We start from the raw sequence: 16,963 nt of genomic DNA on the forward strand, positions 1-16,963 counted from the left end.
CATCGCTTCGCCGCACGCTTCGCACTCCCGATTCTTCCTCTCTTCCTCCTTCCATTCGCGTCGATAGGTGTCGCATTAGTATTTTAAATTTCTATCCCTACAGTAATAATTGCATTTTAACCAAAAAAAGATTTTAATTTATCAATAAACACAGTTGGATTCAACAACAAAAAACATATTTTCAACAAAAAAGTTAAATTTTGAACCAAAATAAATTAGATACTTCACCAAACGAAAAAGTCGAATTTTGAAACAACAAAAGAGTTTTCACTGAATTTGTGGATTTTCAAGCCAAGAAGAAGATATTTCAACAAAAAAGTTATTTCTCAACCAAATAAAGTTGTTGAATTTTCAATAAAATACATGAAACTTGAATCAAAATAGATGAGTGATCAACGAAAAATATAATAGTTATTATTATTTTTACCAAAAAAGATTTTAATTGACCTTAAACACAATTGGATCCAACCAAAAAAAAAAAATATTTTAAACAAAATATTTAAATTTTCAAACAAAATAAATTAGATTCTTTACCAAATGAACAATTCGAATTTTAAAACAGAAAAGAAAAAAATGTCCACTGAATTGTTTCATTTTGAAGCCAAGAAGAAGAATTTTCTACAAAACAGTTGTATTTTTAAATCTAAAACATAGATTTTCAACAAAAAAGTTACATTTCAATGAAATAAAATAGTTGGATTTTCAACAAAGTACATGAATTTTCAAGCCTAATAAATTAATTCGCAACTAAAAATATAATTATCGATATAATTTCGAAAAAAAGATTTTTATTGAAATCAAACACAGTAGGAACCAAATTTAAAAAATTAGATTTTTTTACCAAAAGTAATAAATTTCAGAATAAAAAAAAATAAAATCTCCACTAAATTGTTGAATTTTCAAACCAACAAGATTAATTTTGTACGAAACAGTTGCATTTTTAAACACATTCAAACAGATATGACGTCACTGAGTTATACAACTGAGCACCAATCAGAACACTTTAGCCGCCATGTTACTTTTCAAAATGTTGGTTAAGCAGGTTTCGCGGTCATCGCGATTTTCTACTTGACAGCTGATCCAGCTTCTAAACTAACCTATAAACGCCTAAAACCAGAAATCGAAAATAAAAGCCGAATCAAGCAAAAATCAAAGATATAAACAAAGAATGGCTTTGAAAATCAGCGAATTTTCTAAAAAAGGTAGATTATTAGCTAAGAAGTGTTTTGTATCTGGATGTTCTTTTAGTGATTCCACTTAATCTTATTGTTTTCCCTGACATCAAATGCAAAAGTGTTAGGTTATGGTCGTAATACGTAAATTGAGTTACCAGAATTCCGAGAGAATATCTTAATTTTTGCTTTGTAATTATTGTAGATTGTTACTTGATAATAATACATGAAAGCCATTTAGAGACGTTTATACATTAAAATAAATGTTTATAAATCATTATTAGTAAAGAAAAGAATGTGCATAATTTAGGTAATTTGAATTTTCCCGCGAAGAATGACGTCACGCAGATGTAGCCAATCTATGCGTTTGGTGAAAAATGCCGCGACAGTCTCCAAATTCAAAATTTATGAAGAAAAAAACATGTTTCTTATTCAACAAAAAATTATTTTTTTTAAAAAATAAGTTAATGAGATACTAAAGAATCAAAATATATTTTAAACTCATTTCATAGAAAAAATACAAAGTAACTTTAAAGAAACTAAAAATAAAATTCCAATTAATTGCAAAAATCGTAACTAAGTTTGGTTACAAGTGACTTTTTACAATAGTAACGAATTTCTGAAATTCCCAAGAATTTATGTTGAGTAATTGCAGTTTTTTAAATTATTCAGTTGTTACAGAACAGGTTATTCCAGAAAGTCAGGAAATTTTAGGGGAAACCTGATAGTATTAGGGAATTTTTGGAAAAATAAAATTAAAGTTGATTTTATTATTATGGTTAAAAATCGCAACTATATGCTTGAAAATTAATCTCGCTTGGTCGAGGAATCAAACTATTTTGTTGAAAATTAAACGTTTTTGCTTAAATTCAACTATTTGTGGTATAAAATTAAAATCATTTTTCGTTAAAATATCACGTTTTTCGCTGAGAATTTATTCTTTTTGGTAGAAAATTGAACTACTTAGTTGGAAGTGGAAGTACTTTGTTAAAAATTTATTTATAATTGATCATTTTACTTCAGAAATTTTTTTTTTTCAAAATTTAATTATTTCCTTGAAAATATGTTTCATTTTTGGTTCAAAATCCAAATGCTTAGTTTAAGACTCCTGTTTTTTATTGAAAATTTGAATTTTTGGGAGAATATTTAAGCCTTTTAGTGACAAATTCCTCTTTTTGGTTAAAAATTTCTTTGAAAAATGAAATATTTGGTTTTAAATTCTTTAAATTTTTTTTTTAATTCATCTAATTTGGTAGAAACTTTATTTTATTGGTTGAAAAATATACTATTTTGTTCAAACTTTACTTTATTTTATTCAGAATTAAGTTTTTTACTTATAATTTAATTATCCTATTTTCAGTTGAAAATTGATCCGTGTTAGGTGAAAATTCAACTATTTGTTGAAAATACATCTTTTTTTGGTAAAATAGTACTCTCATTAACTTAAAGCTTTATATTTCTTATGAAATATTTATTTCTGTGGTTGAAAAGTGAACTATTGTGTTTAAAATTTCTTTCTTGTTTGGCTAAAAATTTATTTTACTAACTGAATATTTAAGTATTTTATTTTAGGTAGAAAATTGATCTTTTTATTTGAATATTCATTTTAATTATTCAATTTTTTGTGAAAAATTTACCTTTTTTAGATAGAAATGTAATCTTATTGGTTAAAAAACATTTCCTGTTTTGTAGAAAATGTAACTCTTCGGCTTTTTGTTAAGAATTTATTTCTTTGGTTTGAACAAAAATATTTAGTTCGATTTTCGGTTCTTTAATTTTTTAACTGAATTAATTAATTTTTTCAACTGAAGTTGTGACTATCCCATTTTTGCTTGAAAATTAATATTTTTAATTGAAAATAAATTAATTTTTCTGAAAACTTTTTTTGTTGTTTAAAATTTACTTTTCTAACTGCAAATTCAACTATTCTAGTTTTGTTTGTAAATTGATCTTTTTTAGTTGAAAATGTATATATTTTATTGTAACTGTATCTTTTTGGCTAAAAAATTCATCTTTTGGGTTTAAAATTTACTTATTTTGTTGAGAATTTATTATTTGTCTGAAAATGATTGTTTTAACTAAACATTCAATTCCTATATTTTTAAATAAAAAAAATCTTTTAATCAAAAAATTACTGTGTTGAAAATTCATTTTTTTAATATTTATTTTTAAAACATTTTAACTATTTTAATTTTGGTTGGAAATGGATCTTTAATTAAATGAAAATAAAGTGGATCTTTAAATAAATAATACAAATAGAAAATACGTTTTTTCAAATCCAAATTCAAAATGCTTAATTAAATTAAATTTGTAGCTCATTACATTCTCAAAGCACATACAGATCAAGCATATTCTCAAGCATATTATCATGCTCATGAGAATGCTCTTTCCAATTTGAAGGGATACATTTTCCCGTGAAATTTAAAGAATGTAATTATTTTCAATAGAAATATAAAATACGTTTTTTTCAAATCCAAATTCAAAATGTTTAATTAAATTAAATTTGTATTCTACTACATTCACAATGCACATAAAGGTCGAGCATATTCTCAAGCATATTATCATGCTCAAGAGAATGCTCTTTCGAATTTGATGCGATACATTTTCCCGCGAAATTTAAATAATGTAATTATTATTAATAAATATAGAAAATACGATTTTTCAAATCGAAATTCGAAATGCGTAATTAAATTAAATTTGTAGATCATTACATTCTCAAAGCACATGAAGGTCGAGCATATTCTCAAGCATCTTATCATGCTCATGAGAATTTCTCCAAACACTTAAACACTGAAAAAGCTGGCGTTTCTATTAGAAACAATTTTTAGTTCCAAAGGAGCCGCAACAAAAAGGAACCTCTCTTGCTTGAAAGGAATCCAAAATGATAAATATAAAATAAATATAATATATAATGATAAAACTAAAATCATAAACATTAGTCATCCTTGAAAGGAAGATATCGCACATGAAATATACCAGTTTTTAAGGTTATCTTGAAATTCTGTGTTTTGCATTGCACATGAGCCAAAAACTGCGGGAATATTTAAAATCATATAATATACACTTGCAATATTAGACTAATATTCAATTTTTTAAGAAGCTAGGTATTTTCATCACTCAATTTAATTTGTTTTAAAAAAGAATAAAAAAAGTTTGCTAATATTTATCTGTAAGACTACTCATAGTACTTATTGATTTTAAATAGGCCCGCGCTTTTCGGAACATGCGCAGTTAAAAACTTCTGCCCTCGCCGATAGCCATCTGTTGGAGATCAACGAATTAAAAAAGAACCCTTTATAAGTGTTGATAAGTGTCTTCCTTTAAAGCCTAAGTTCTAAATGACACCCACTTTTACTTGAGCCGCAACATTAATAAAATCCCCAGTTTTTTCTGGGAACTTTTAAGAATACTATTGCTGATGCCGTTGCATGTTGAACAAAATTGAAAAAAATTTCTCACCTATTGGAGATTTCACTTTTAAATTTATCATCATCGAAAACAGCTGCACATTTGAGAGCCACTTTACAGCTTCTTCCGGTCCAGCCATAAAAGCAACTGCATGCTTTTTCCTCCGGAAGACATAATCCGTGGTCACATTCAGTGCCACATACACTAACACAAGTGTTATTGTTATCAGTGCCATTATTCATGACGTAGTTATCATGGCACTTACACTTCTGTGGCGATATGCACTCCCCATTAACACAACCTTGGTCACACACAGGCAGACAAATAGTCGAATTTTCATCTGACAATCCATAGCCATCCTCACAAACACATTCTCGATTTTTCCCTGTACAAGATCCGTGGATACATTTGCATTCCGGAACACATCCATCAATATCTTTTTCGAAACCTTCGTTGCAAGTACATTCATCTGGGGCAGTGCAAAGGCCGTTTTCACAAGTGCTGTTGCAGACTGGTTCACATCGATTTGTGATGTTGCTTTTATCGTATCCTTTGAAACAGGTACAATATTCGGGAGCTGAACATTCCTAAAAATGTAGTGTGTAATTTCAATCTCTAAATCTGAATTATAAGGAATTTTACTAACACAATGGGGATGTTGCATGAAATGAGAAAAACACACAGTAAACACCAGGAATATATTTTATCTATAAATTGGATAAAACGCTGCAGCATATTTATCTGACGAAAGATAAAATTTGTCTGACGAAAATATTTATTTGATATATGTGATATATCAAACGACTGCATTTAGGTTCACTGAAAAAATTTCCTCCATAAATTTAAAAATCCTTTTCTTTTAAATTGTTGAAATTCGGATTCTACGTTAAAGTTTTCATTATAAACTTACGGAGTAATGGCAATACTTTTTCTTGAAGCGTTAAAACCTTCGAAAAATAAAATACCCGTTATTTGCATGGGCCGAAGGAGGCTTTAAGGACATGTGATACTTACAGTGTCCCAGGCTTTTTTTCCACAAAAATTAAAATTTTTAAAAACTGAATTCGGAGATGTTGTAAAATATTATAACGGACGTCTCCGGACTCTTTTTTGAGGGATAATAACAACAAAATTTATTGTGCTAAATAAAAATTTTATGCATATGTATTATTTTGAGGTTACGTCGTTTTTCATCTTTGCCTTTCCGATAATCTGGAAATTATTTATGAAATAAAGTTTTTTGATTGCCTGCAAAAAGGGCTAGTTCCGGGAGATTAGTTACTATGTTTATTTGCAAGTGCAAAGTTTTCGGCCAAAAATATTGTGTACTTTGGAAGTAACGCACAGGAGAATTGTAACATACATAACCTCCAAATGTACACACGTTGTTAGCAATATCAAAAAATTTTTTGAAAAAAACCACAAATAAAGTGTGCGGGGACGTCCGTTAGTATGTTCGCTATCATTTCCCAAATTTTTAAGACAAAATATTGATTATTCTAGAAAAAAAGCCGTCGGAACCTAAGACTGGTAAAATCGATACTAATTCCTAAGCACTATGCAAATTAATCAGATTTTGCTGAATTAAAACTTTTTTTGAATTAAACCAAAAAAAAAAGTGTGTGGGGACGTCCGTTAGCATGGTCGCTATCATGTCCCAAATTTTTAAGACAAAATATTGATTATTAAAGAAAAAAAGCTGTCGGAACCTAAAACTGGTAAAATCGACAATTTTCTAAGTATCACATGTCTTTAAGTGCATCTTCTTTTAGTAGCAGTTAAGCGTTCCGTCGGTAACTTTAAGAATTTCGTCTGGATGCTAGCGCCACGCAGTGGAAACCTGGGACAACAACGCTGCGATTTAACTGAGAGCAGTCAAGCAATGTCCTTGAGATTACGAGACGAGATGTCAGGACTAGAGGTAAATGATTTCTTTAAATTCTCGTTTTTGATATTATTCCTATCGGAGAAGGTTTTAAATTTGTGTAAAATTAGACGCAACATAATCGTTAGTTTCTAATGCAAATTTTAACTTAGAATTCGAATTTCAACAATTTAAAAGTTGATCTTACTGTTTTTTTTTTTAGTTTTTCACGAAGGAACCGAAGGGGGACTCAGTGGGGTCTTTACGGGTACTTTGTAGAGGCTCTTTTCTGTTCCTTCAGTCCGCCAGGGCTCACGGTATTCATTTTTTAAAATCATCTCACTTTATTTGAATGATTTTAACGAAAAAATCATTCACCTACAATTACAGAATACATAGGCTGTATTTTGGTTAGTTTATACTTTATAGTGAACACTCAGTCAAGTGTTCAGTCCTTTGCTTTTATTGAACAACCCTTAAGTTTCCGTCGACCTTGATAAAGACTTCAAAAATTGTAAACAAACACTATAAAATACACACTAACCAAATTGCAGCCTATGTATTCTGTATGTCGAGGTAAATAATTTTTTAATTAAAATAATTTAAATAAAATAAATAAAGTGAAATTTTGTTGGTGAACCTAGTCGCAATCGTCCCAGTGGGCACAAAGTATGGCGACGTCTTTACGATATCGTTACGACATCTTTACGACATCGTTACGACATTTTTACGACATCTTTACGACAACTTTACGACACCCTATGTCCATATCGTAAATAAGTCGCACTATCTGACGATGTCCTTACGATATCGCAAAGACGCCGAAACGACATGGACATATGATGTCGTAAAGATGTCGTAACGATGTCGTAAAGACGTCGCCAAATTTTGTGCCCACTGGGGTTTGACATATCACATATATCAAATAAATATTTTCGTCAGATAATTTTATATTTCATCAGATCAATGTACTGTAGCGTTTTTATCGAATTTAAATATATAATTTATTCCTAGGGTTTACTGTGAAAATTTTTAGAAACTTGAAGCAGTGAATAGCGATTTTCAAAGTTAGTTTTTAAATCTGTCTAATCGAATTTTATGTAACAGTTAATCTAACGATTATTTAATTTGTAAAACTAAAAAGGTAGATTTTTAACCAAAAATGGAATAGTTAAACTTTTATTTTTTTAAAATAATCTTAAATTATAAAAACATTAATTCTTGACCAAATAGCTGTTTTATACAATAGATTATTTAACTTTTAAGACAAAATCACGAATATTTTATACAAAACAGTTGAATTATTAGATCGAAAATATAAAATTTTGATTAAAAAGTTAACTTTATACCAAAGAAGACGAATTTCCAACAAAATATAAGAACTCTCAACGAAAACCTTGAATTGTCAACTAGATTCATGTTTAAAATGAAAAATGAATTTTCAAAAAAATAGTTTAGTTTCAACAAACAGTCAAATTTTTACTTGAAAATAATCATTTTCATCCAAAAAAGGAATGGGTAAATTTTCAATTACTAAAGCAATTTAATCCTAAAAAAGAAGAATTTTTAATAAAATCCAAGAATTCTGGACCAAAAAGTTGAATTTTCGAATAATAAAATTACCAATTTTAAACAAAAAGATTCATTTACTACATTAAAAAAGAATTTTGAACAAGGTTCTAGAACTCTCAACCAAATAGTTGAATTTTCAAAATAAAAAGATGAATTTTTAAACAAAAAGAATAACTTACAACCAAAAAAGATGAATTTTCAATAAAATTTTGCATTCTTAACCATAAAGTTGATATTTAAGAATAAAATTGCTTTAAGTTTGAAGTAAATTGTTCAACTATAAAAACTAGTTATTAAATTTTCAACTAACAAGATGAATTTTAAACGCGAAGATTAATGTACTATTAAAAAACGAATTTTTAATCAAATTTAGGAATTCTCAACCAAAAAGTTCAACTTTGACTAAAAACTGTAAGTTTTGAAACAAAAAGATTAATTTTCTACCGAAAAGGAGCATTTTCAATAAATTTCAAGAATTATTAACTAAAAAGTTAAATTTAAAAAAAATAAAGAAATTTTTTTAAAAGTAGTTAAACTTTAAAATCTAGTTGTTTAAATTGCAACTGAAAAGATGATTTTTTAAACAAAAAGTTAAATTTACAATGAAATTTGTTGGTAGTAACAAAATTAAAGAATTCTGTACCAAAAAGTTAAATTTTCAAATAAAAAAGATATGACTTTTAAACAAAAAGATTAAATTACTACAAACAAAAAAAGAATTTTGAACAAAGTTCAAGAATTCTCAACCAATTTGTTTATTTCTCAACTTGAAAAAAAAATTTTGATCAAAAAGATTGATTTAATATACAAAAAGACAAATTCTTAATAAAATTCAAGAATTCTCAACCAAACAGTTGAATTAAAAAAAAATTAATGTTTAATTTTTAAGGAAATAGTTTAACTTTAAATTTTAGACTTCAAATTTGTAACCAAAAAGATTACCTCTTAAACATAAAGATTAACTTTCCACAGAATTTTTTTGTAATAAGATTAAAGAATTATGTAACAAAAAGTTGAAATTACAAATAAAAAAGATACGAATTTTAAACAAAAAGATTAATGTACTGCGTAAAAAAAGAATTTTTAGCAAAGTTCAAGAACTTTTAACCTAATAGTTGAATTTTCAAAATAAAATAATGCATTTTTAAACATAAAGATTAAAATGTAATATTTTAGTTTTGAAAAGAGAACTGGAATCCTTTCTGAATGAAAATTACCTATTAAAAAAATGTTTTTTCTACATGAAAAATTCATCTGTTTTAAAAGAAATATTATGTTTCTAGATGAAATTTCAACCTTCAAACAAAAAAAGTGGTCGTTTTTTATAAAAAATTCTGCTGTTTTAGTAAAAACTTTATCTTCCCCCGATAAAAATGCTACTATTTGCTGAGAATTCAACTATTTTGTTAAAAATAAATCCTTTTTGTTTGAAAAAATTGTCTTTCTATTGAAAATTCTATTTTCTCATAGAAACTTTTTTTATTCGTATATTCATCTTGAAAAGTTAACTGGAATTTTTTCGCATGGAAACTAAACTATTTTTTTAATTTATTTAAAAGAAATGAAAGTTCATATGTTTTAAGAGAAATTTACGCTTTTTTTAATGAAAATGCAACTCTTTGGTAGAGAATAAAAAAATTTGGTTACAATTTTAAGCTTTTGGTTAAAAATTTCTCTTTTTGGATTGAAAATTCAATTTTTTCATAGAAATTGATTTGTTGTTAAAAAATTCATATTCTGACCGTGAAAAGTCAATTGAAATCTTTTTTAACAGAAAATTCAACTACTTAAAAAAAAAGAATCTTTTTGATTTAAAAATTCATCTGTTTCAGTATAAATTTAATTTCTTTGATGATAACTAAACCCCTCCTTCATATATTCTTCCCCTGATCCATCTTCCCCTAGAATCTTAACCATATTTTCTTCCAGCTTCCTTTATCTTCCATTCCTCTTCTACATCCTTCCCATACCTGTTCCCATGTTTCCTCCTCCCATTCACATATTCTACACTTTCTGTTCTCTTCTTTTTCCCAGTCCATCCCCTCCCTTACCTCGGTTCCCACTAAATCTTGCTATTCTGGCCCACCTTCTCTCTCCCCATCCCTTTTCTAAATACTCAAATTTCCATTCCTTCTTTCCCTCTCTAATACTTATCTTATCCCTTTGTGTTTCTTCTCTCACCATATATCCTGGCGTCCTCCAGTCTGCTCCTAGTGTCCACCTTATATACTTTTTTTGTAAACTCTCAATATCTTTCCTTTCTTTCCATTCCCATATCTCTGCTACATAACCTAATACCGGCCATACCAGCGTATCAAATAACCACACCCTCCTCCAATTTTTTTTAAGCTTCTTTTTTCTATTCCCCATATCTGTTTCATTAGCCGTGCTGCTTTTTTATCCTTTCTCTTATATGAGCTGTATTGTCTCTATTCGTTTCCAAGATATATCCCAAATATTTATACTCTTTGACTTCTTCTAACTTTATTCCTTTCCACCTTCCTATCCATTCTTTCTTTCTCTCCCCTCATTTTCTAAACCTCATTATCTTTGTCTTTTCTACATTTACATTCCGCTTTTTCCCATCTACGTATTTCTCTAATCCTGTAATTAATCCTGCCATCCCTTCTCCATCCTCTGTTATCAACACTATGTCGTCTGCGTATGCCAGTTTACATATCTTTTCCTTCCCTATCCAAACTTCTCCCCAACCCTTTCTCCTCATTTCTTCTTCCAAGTCTGATATTAATAAATTAAATAAAAGTGGGCTCAGAGGACACCCTTGTCTCACATCTCTCACCAACCAGAAACTATCTCCTACTTGCTCTCCTACTTTTACTCTGCGTCTTGCCTCTCTAAACATTTCTGATACTCTCTTTATTAATCCCCTTCTTATCCCCCTTTTTATCATAACTTTTTCTATTTCTACTCGGTCTAATGAGTCAAACGCCGCCTTTAAGTCCACGAACATTGCTATCATTGCCCCTTTTTCCCTTTTAATTCTCTTATTTACTTGATAGCTCAGAACATATATGTTGCGCATTACCCCCATTCCTTGTCTAAACCCTGTCTGATTCGGCGACTCAATCTTTTTTTCTTCAACTTCTATCTTCAATCTCTCCGACAAAATAGTTACATATACTTTATACAGTGTTGGCATCAACGTTACTTCCCTATAATATTTAACCTCCTCTCCCTTTCCTTTTTTTACTATTGGTATAACTACTCCTTCTTTCTATAACTCTGGCCACCCCTCTCCTCTCCATACTCTATTACACATTATATATGCCCATTCCTCTAGTTCCTCCCCTTCATATTTCCACACTTCATTTAGAATCTCATTTATACCAGGTGCGTTTCCATCCTTCATAATTCCTAAAACTTCAACTATTTCTTCCCTTGAAATTTCCTCTTCCTCGTCTCTTTCTCTACCATATTTTCCTCCCTTCACAACTTTTCTCTCTACTCCTCCTAGCAAATCCAAAAAATATTTCTTCCATTCTATCATTCCAATATCTTGGTTTACTCTTTTTCTTCTTTTTCTTTCTCTATTTACTACCTTCCATACCTCTTCTTCCGTCCTAGCCTTCTCCGCCTCTTCTTTAAACCTTTTATTCTCTTCCTCTTTCTTTTGATAACACAATTCAGTATACTCTTTCTTTTTTTCCTACATTCTTCCCCATTACTTTTTTCTTTTCTCCACTTTCTTAATTCCTTTCTGACCTCCTTTTTTTTCTCTTTGCAGTCCTCATCCCCGTCACTTCTATTCCCCCCTTTACTAACTTCATTATTGTTTGTGCACTCTAATCCTATTTTTATTTCTCCTATCATTTTTTCCATCTCCTCGTCCACATTTCCCTCTCCCATTTTGATATTTATTATTTTTTCTCTAAACTGTTCTTTTCCTTCCCTTGACCAATCCCCTTTTGCTACACTTTTTACATTTGTTCCCCTTTTACTCATATTGCTATTCCTTTTTTGTCACTCTAGTGTCACTATTAAGGGAAAGTGATCCGAATCAACATATTCACCTACCTCTAGTTTCTTAACCTTCTCTCTTACCTCATCATCCATTATCACATAATAAATTACCGTTCCCCTTTCACTTTCTGAGCGTGTATATTCTTCTTTTTCATCCCCTTCTATATTGCTGTTTAAGATATACCATCCCAACTCTTCCAAGCTCTTCAAAAACTTTTTTCCCTCCCCATTTAGTACCATATCTTTAGATTTTCTTCCTCTCTCTTCTCACCATTCTCTTCCTCCTCTGTCTCCTGTTCTCGTATTGAAATCCCCACCTATTATCATCCTAATCTCTTCTTTATTTTCTTCAATCATTTCTTTAATCTCCTTTGCTTTTTCCTGCATATCACCGTTCACACAATTCCCCACTACCTTCCACTTGTCTCCTCCCACCATTGCCTTTTCTACTGTTACTCCTTCTTTTTGTTCATTCCTGTCTGGTACCCCGTCTCGTCTTTCTTTGTCGCTACCCAATCCTACTACTACCAATCCGTCAACTCAGTCCTCCCACCCTGTCACAAATCTCCAAACAAACTTCCACACAAATCTGTCTCAATCCTCTAAAATATCTACCTCTCCTTTGCAATCTCACAATCCCTCAATGAATCACTGACATCCACACCCACTTCCATAATCCACTCACCTCAAATCTCACCACAATATCAGAAAAACTCAGCATCAACAATTCCCACTACTTTACACTTTCATGCCGGAAACGGAAGTCCTGAATCAGTTTGTTAAGAAATCTTTTTTGTTATTGCAGATTTATATTTTTAGTTGAAAATTCATCTCTTTGGTTAATTTTAAAAAATCTTTTTTATTAAAAGCTTTCAAATCATTTGCAGATTTATTCGCTCCACAATGAGTGAGATATACAAAGAAAGAGTTCATTTGTATCATAGATTCTTCTTCATGGCTTACGGTCCACGTAGATTAATATAAACTTGAGCCAAAAACCATTTTTTCGAACTTAAAGTTTATTTAATTAAAAAACTCCTTCCAATGCTTGACGTTTCGGTACAATTCGTAACTTTTTCAAAAAGATATCTATGATGCAACATTCATAATATAATCTAGATGCGCAATGTACAGTTTTGAAGAAAATTTAGTCTGAATGAGCACGCTGCAATATTGGGCTCTTTAATTAGAGCTTTCGTACAGAATGGAGGTTGTTGATTTATTTGCAAAAGCTGAAAAATCAGCACCGCTCTTCGATCAGAGTATAAAAAACAACTCCACAATATATGATCAATATCCTAAAAAATGAATGAACATGAACAGCTGGGAGCATTTATTATAGATACTCTTGTAAGAGAGGCATTAAGATTGGAATGATCCGCTCACAGTCCGTTGATTGTGACAATTAGATCACGCGAAAGGTTTTTTTTTATAGGACCACAGCCTTTCACAACCTCTGTAGTAAATATTAAAATACATTTTTCCCTTGTTGGGTTCTGTATTTATTAATTACATTTTTGTATTTGTCTTCATGCTAAGTTTGAAGTACTCTTTCAAATTTGTAAATGGCAGCTTCGATACCTGTTATCGCTACGTAAGCAGGAATCCAATATATTTGGATGTCACCCATTTCACTTTTGCGTTGCTGATATTCAAACTATTTGAGCTTAATTTCGTACAGGTAAGGATGTGTATTACTATTGTAGAGAGTATTTTTCTGGCTTTTAGAACACTCAGCGAGTCACGTATAACGACATTGCAGGCATTGGTGTTGTTAAGAGCTAGGTCAAGTACATCTACTGCGATACATTCCGCTGTAAAGACTGATGTTTTTTTCAGACTCCTTTTAAACACGATACTTTTTTTTAAGATTGTCGCACGCCGAACCTGTTGTTGTTACCTAAGCAAACTTTTCCAATACGTGTTTCAGACACTCTTCTTTTTTCTTTTGCTATTTCTTGTTTGAGCATAGTGCTTTTTGACAGTATGGTTTATACATGAGCTTTCTTTCGATAAGAATTTTGATACATAAATATTGCACAGAAATTAACCCTTTCGAAAATTGACGGCAGTTTGGATTCGGCAAGGAGTATTTTCGTCGGAGTCGTTTTACGAAATCCGAGCGCTATTCTTATTGTATTGTATTGTATACCTTCTAATTCTTTCTGCTGATCCTTGCGCTTTGGATAGTATACATAGATTGCGTAGTCTATTAAAGATCTTACACAGCACTTGTAAGGGGTGAGAAGAGTAGTGAAATCTGCTTCCCACCAGATTCCTTGTAAGTATTTAATTATGTTAGATGCTCGAGCACATCGTGAGTTTACTTTTTTTAGTTTTGAGTCAAATGAGAGCTTGTAACCCAAAATTATTCCAAGGAACCTGGTGAATTCACTGGATTTAATATGTATTTAAATCATCTATTTTAATTACAGTTTCTCCAGGTTTAATTTCTCTGTTACTAAAATGTATAAAGAATATTTTTTCGGGTGCAAGAAAAAGGTCTATCGTAGCAAGATCTTTTAAAACTTGAATTAGGTCTTTTTGCAGTGAGGATAAATTACTAGAGTGTTAGTTTTGTTACAGTTTCAATCTATATGGTGAGCGTTAAAACCGCCAACATTATAAAATTATTTTCGTTCTTGAAATTATTAAAAACTTCATCCCACTGTTCGAGGGAAAAGACGATGTCTGCGGTTCTATAACAGACAATTAGACTAACATCTGGGTTAACATTATTGCTTTTAATTCCGCAAATTTCAAATGCTTTTAGGAACGTCGATATTTTTGTTTTCGCGATAAGCTGAACTAGGGCGAATTAATAGTAAAATACCTCCTCCAGTTGAATACGTTTTGTCTAACTTGTAGTTCACAAATCCTGAAAAGTTTATGTTTCTGATGTTTGGATGTAGTCAGCTTTCGACGCACACGATGATGTAAATATCGATAAGAGCTATATGCATCTCTTCTTTACGTTTCAGAAAATTTCTTGCATTTCAATACAAAATCTTCTGTTGCTTTGTTATTGTAGGGGTAGAGTTCATTTTGGAGAATGTAAAGTTTCCAAACTGCTGAATTCTTGTTCGTTTTTTGAGCTAGGATCATCAACCGTGTCGGCTGATGTCGAGTTGCGGCGCGGTCAGGAAAACACAGCGGGTGGTGCCCTGCTCCTCCATGCTACTACCTTCTCCGCTTCTCTTCTTTCGCCGTAAAACGATCAACACATCTATCATGAATTTTCCTTCACACTTTACCCAGGCTTAGGACTGGCAGCAAAATGTGAAAAAAATTTTTATGCATGCGTGTTTAAAAATTGACGGGAAATATCTATTGTCAACAATATAATACTAGAATATAAATAAACTAATCCAATTAATTTGGTTGAATACTATTTAATTATTATTATGTATGAACTCTAGCTGAGAAATTAATTAGTTTAGTTTATTTAAATTCTAGTATTATATTGTTGACAATATTAAGTTGACGAGAAGCGGAGAAGGTAGTAGCATGGAGGGGGAAGGCAGCACCCGCTGTGTATTCTGACCGCGCCGCAACTCGACATCAGTCGTGTCGAGCAGTGATCCCAGATCTGAAACGAGATGCGGTCCAATGCTATGACAGGGCTATGCCGTGTGAATGTAGTAGGAGATGCTGTAAACGACTGAGTTGCGCGCGCAACCCATTTCTCCTCTTCTGAATTTGAAAACTCGAAGATGCACGATTGCCGGTCAGGGCACTTCGTCGATTCTATTTATATATCTATCTGCTAACAGCTAACTGCTTTGAAATAAATTCAGGAGATTGGGATTTTAATATTTCCAGATTTCGATGCTGAGGATTCTCATGATTTGAATAGATCGCGCGCTTCTTGATATGCGTATATTTTGAGGTTATGTTATTTCATGTATAAAATATAAAGTATATAAATATTAATACTATTATATATATAAATATATACGTATATTAATAATGATAATATTATAATTATGTTATATTATAATAGTCTATTTTTTTATTTGAAGGTTCATCTCTTTCGTTGAAAATACATTTTTGAAACTGAGAATCAATCAATACCATTTTTGGTTAAAAAATCATGTATTTTGTTAAAAGGTCGTCCTTCTTTGTAGAAATTAAATTGTTTTATGGAAAATTTAAACTTTTTGATTAAAACTTACATTTTTCGGTTGAATTATGAACTATAAATATGTTTTGGTTGTAAAGTCGTTCTGTTGTAAATGCAAATATATTTCTAAAAATTAAAATTATAAGTTTTGGGTGGAAATACACTTTTTGTTTTTAAAATTAAATAATTTCGTTGAAAGTTCATGTATTTTGTTGGAAATTGACCTTATTTAGTAGAAATTTAATCCTATTGGTTAAAAATTTTATCATTTTTGGTCAAAAATGCAATTGTTGGGTTAAAATATCAACTGTACATCTTCTTGGGTTTGAAAGTCGATTATTTCACTAAGAGTTGAACTACTTTGTCAAAAAAAAATACGTTTTTTTAACAAGGTTTTTAAATTATGATTGAAAATTTAACTATTTGGTTGAAAGTTTAACTCTTTCATTGAAAACTCATATTTTTTGCTTAAAAATTAAATAATTTCTTTAAAAATTCATGTATTTTGTTTAAGATTTGTCTTTTTTTGTAGATTATCAATTTTCTTGGTCGAAAATTCATCTGATTGGTCGAAAATTTAACAACTTTGTTTAAAATTAATTTTTTCTTTAAAAAATTATTTATCTTTATCTGAAAATGTAACTATTATATGATTGATTAAGAATTAATCGTTTATATTGGTTAAGTTGGAAAATCGTTTTTTTTGTATAGAACATTTATCTTCTTGGTCAAAAATTCACATTTTCTCTTGAAAATTTAACAATTTTGTTGAAAATTCGTTTTTTTGTCTTGTTCAATTCAATTTTTTAGCACAGTTTTTATCTGGAAATTGTACTATTCCAT

The 16,963-nt window shown here is 30.2% G+C and overlaps 1 protein-coding gene across 1 annotated transcript in view; it reads right to left on the reverse strand.

Annotated features, from left to right (window-relative positions):
- LOC117170780 overlaps positions 1–16,963 on the reverse strand; it is an 81,624-nt gene that overhangs the window by 4,577 nt on the left and 60,084 nt on the right. Inside the window, exons 12-14 of the mRNA XM_033357818.1 lie at positions 14,150–14,275; positions 10,586–10,674; positions 4,632–5,167 (exon numbers count right to left, since the gene is read on the reverse strand). Coding sequence (XP_033213709.1) covers positions 4,632–5,167; positions 10,586–10,674; positions 14,150–14,275 — 751 coding nt within the window. The remainder of the gene's footprint in view (positions 1–4,631; positions 5,168–10,585; positions 10,675–14,149; positions 14,276–16,963) is intronic.

Source organism: Belonocnema kinseyi, chromosome 4 (assembly GCF_010883055.1).
Source record: "Belonocnema kinseyi isolate 2016_QV_RU_SX_M_011 chromosome 4, B_treatae_v1, whole genome shotgun sequence".
Taxonomy (NCBI): Eukaryota; Metazoa; Arthropoda; class Insecta; order Hymenoptera; family Cynipidae; genus Belonocnema; species Belonocnema kinseyi.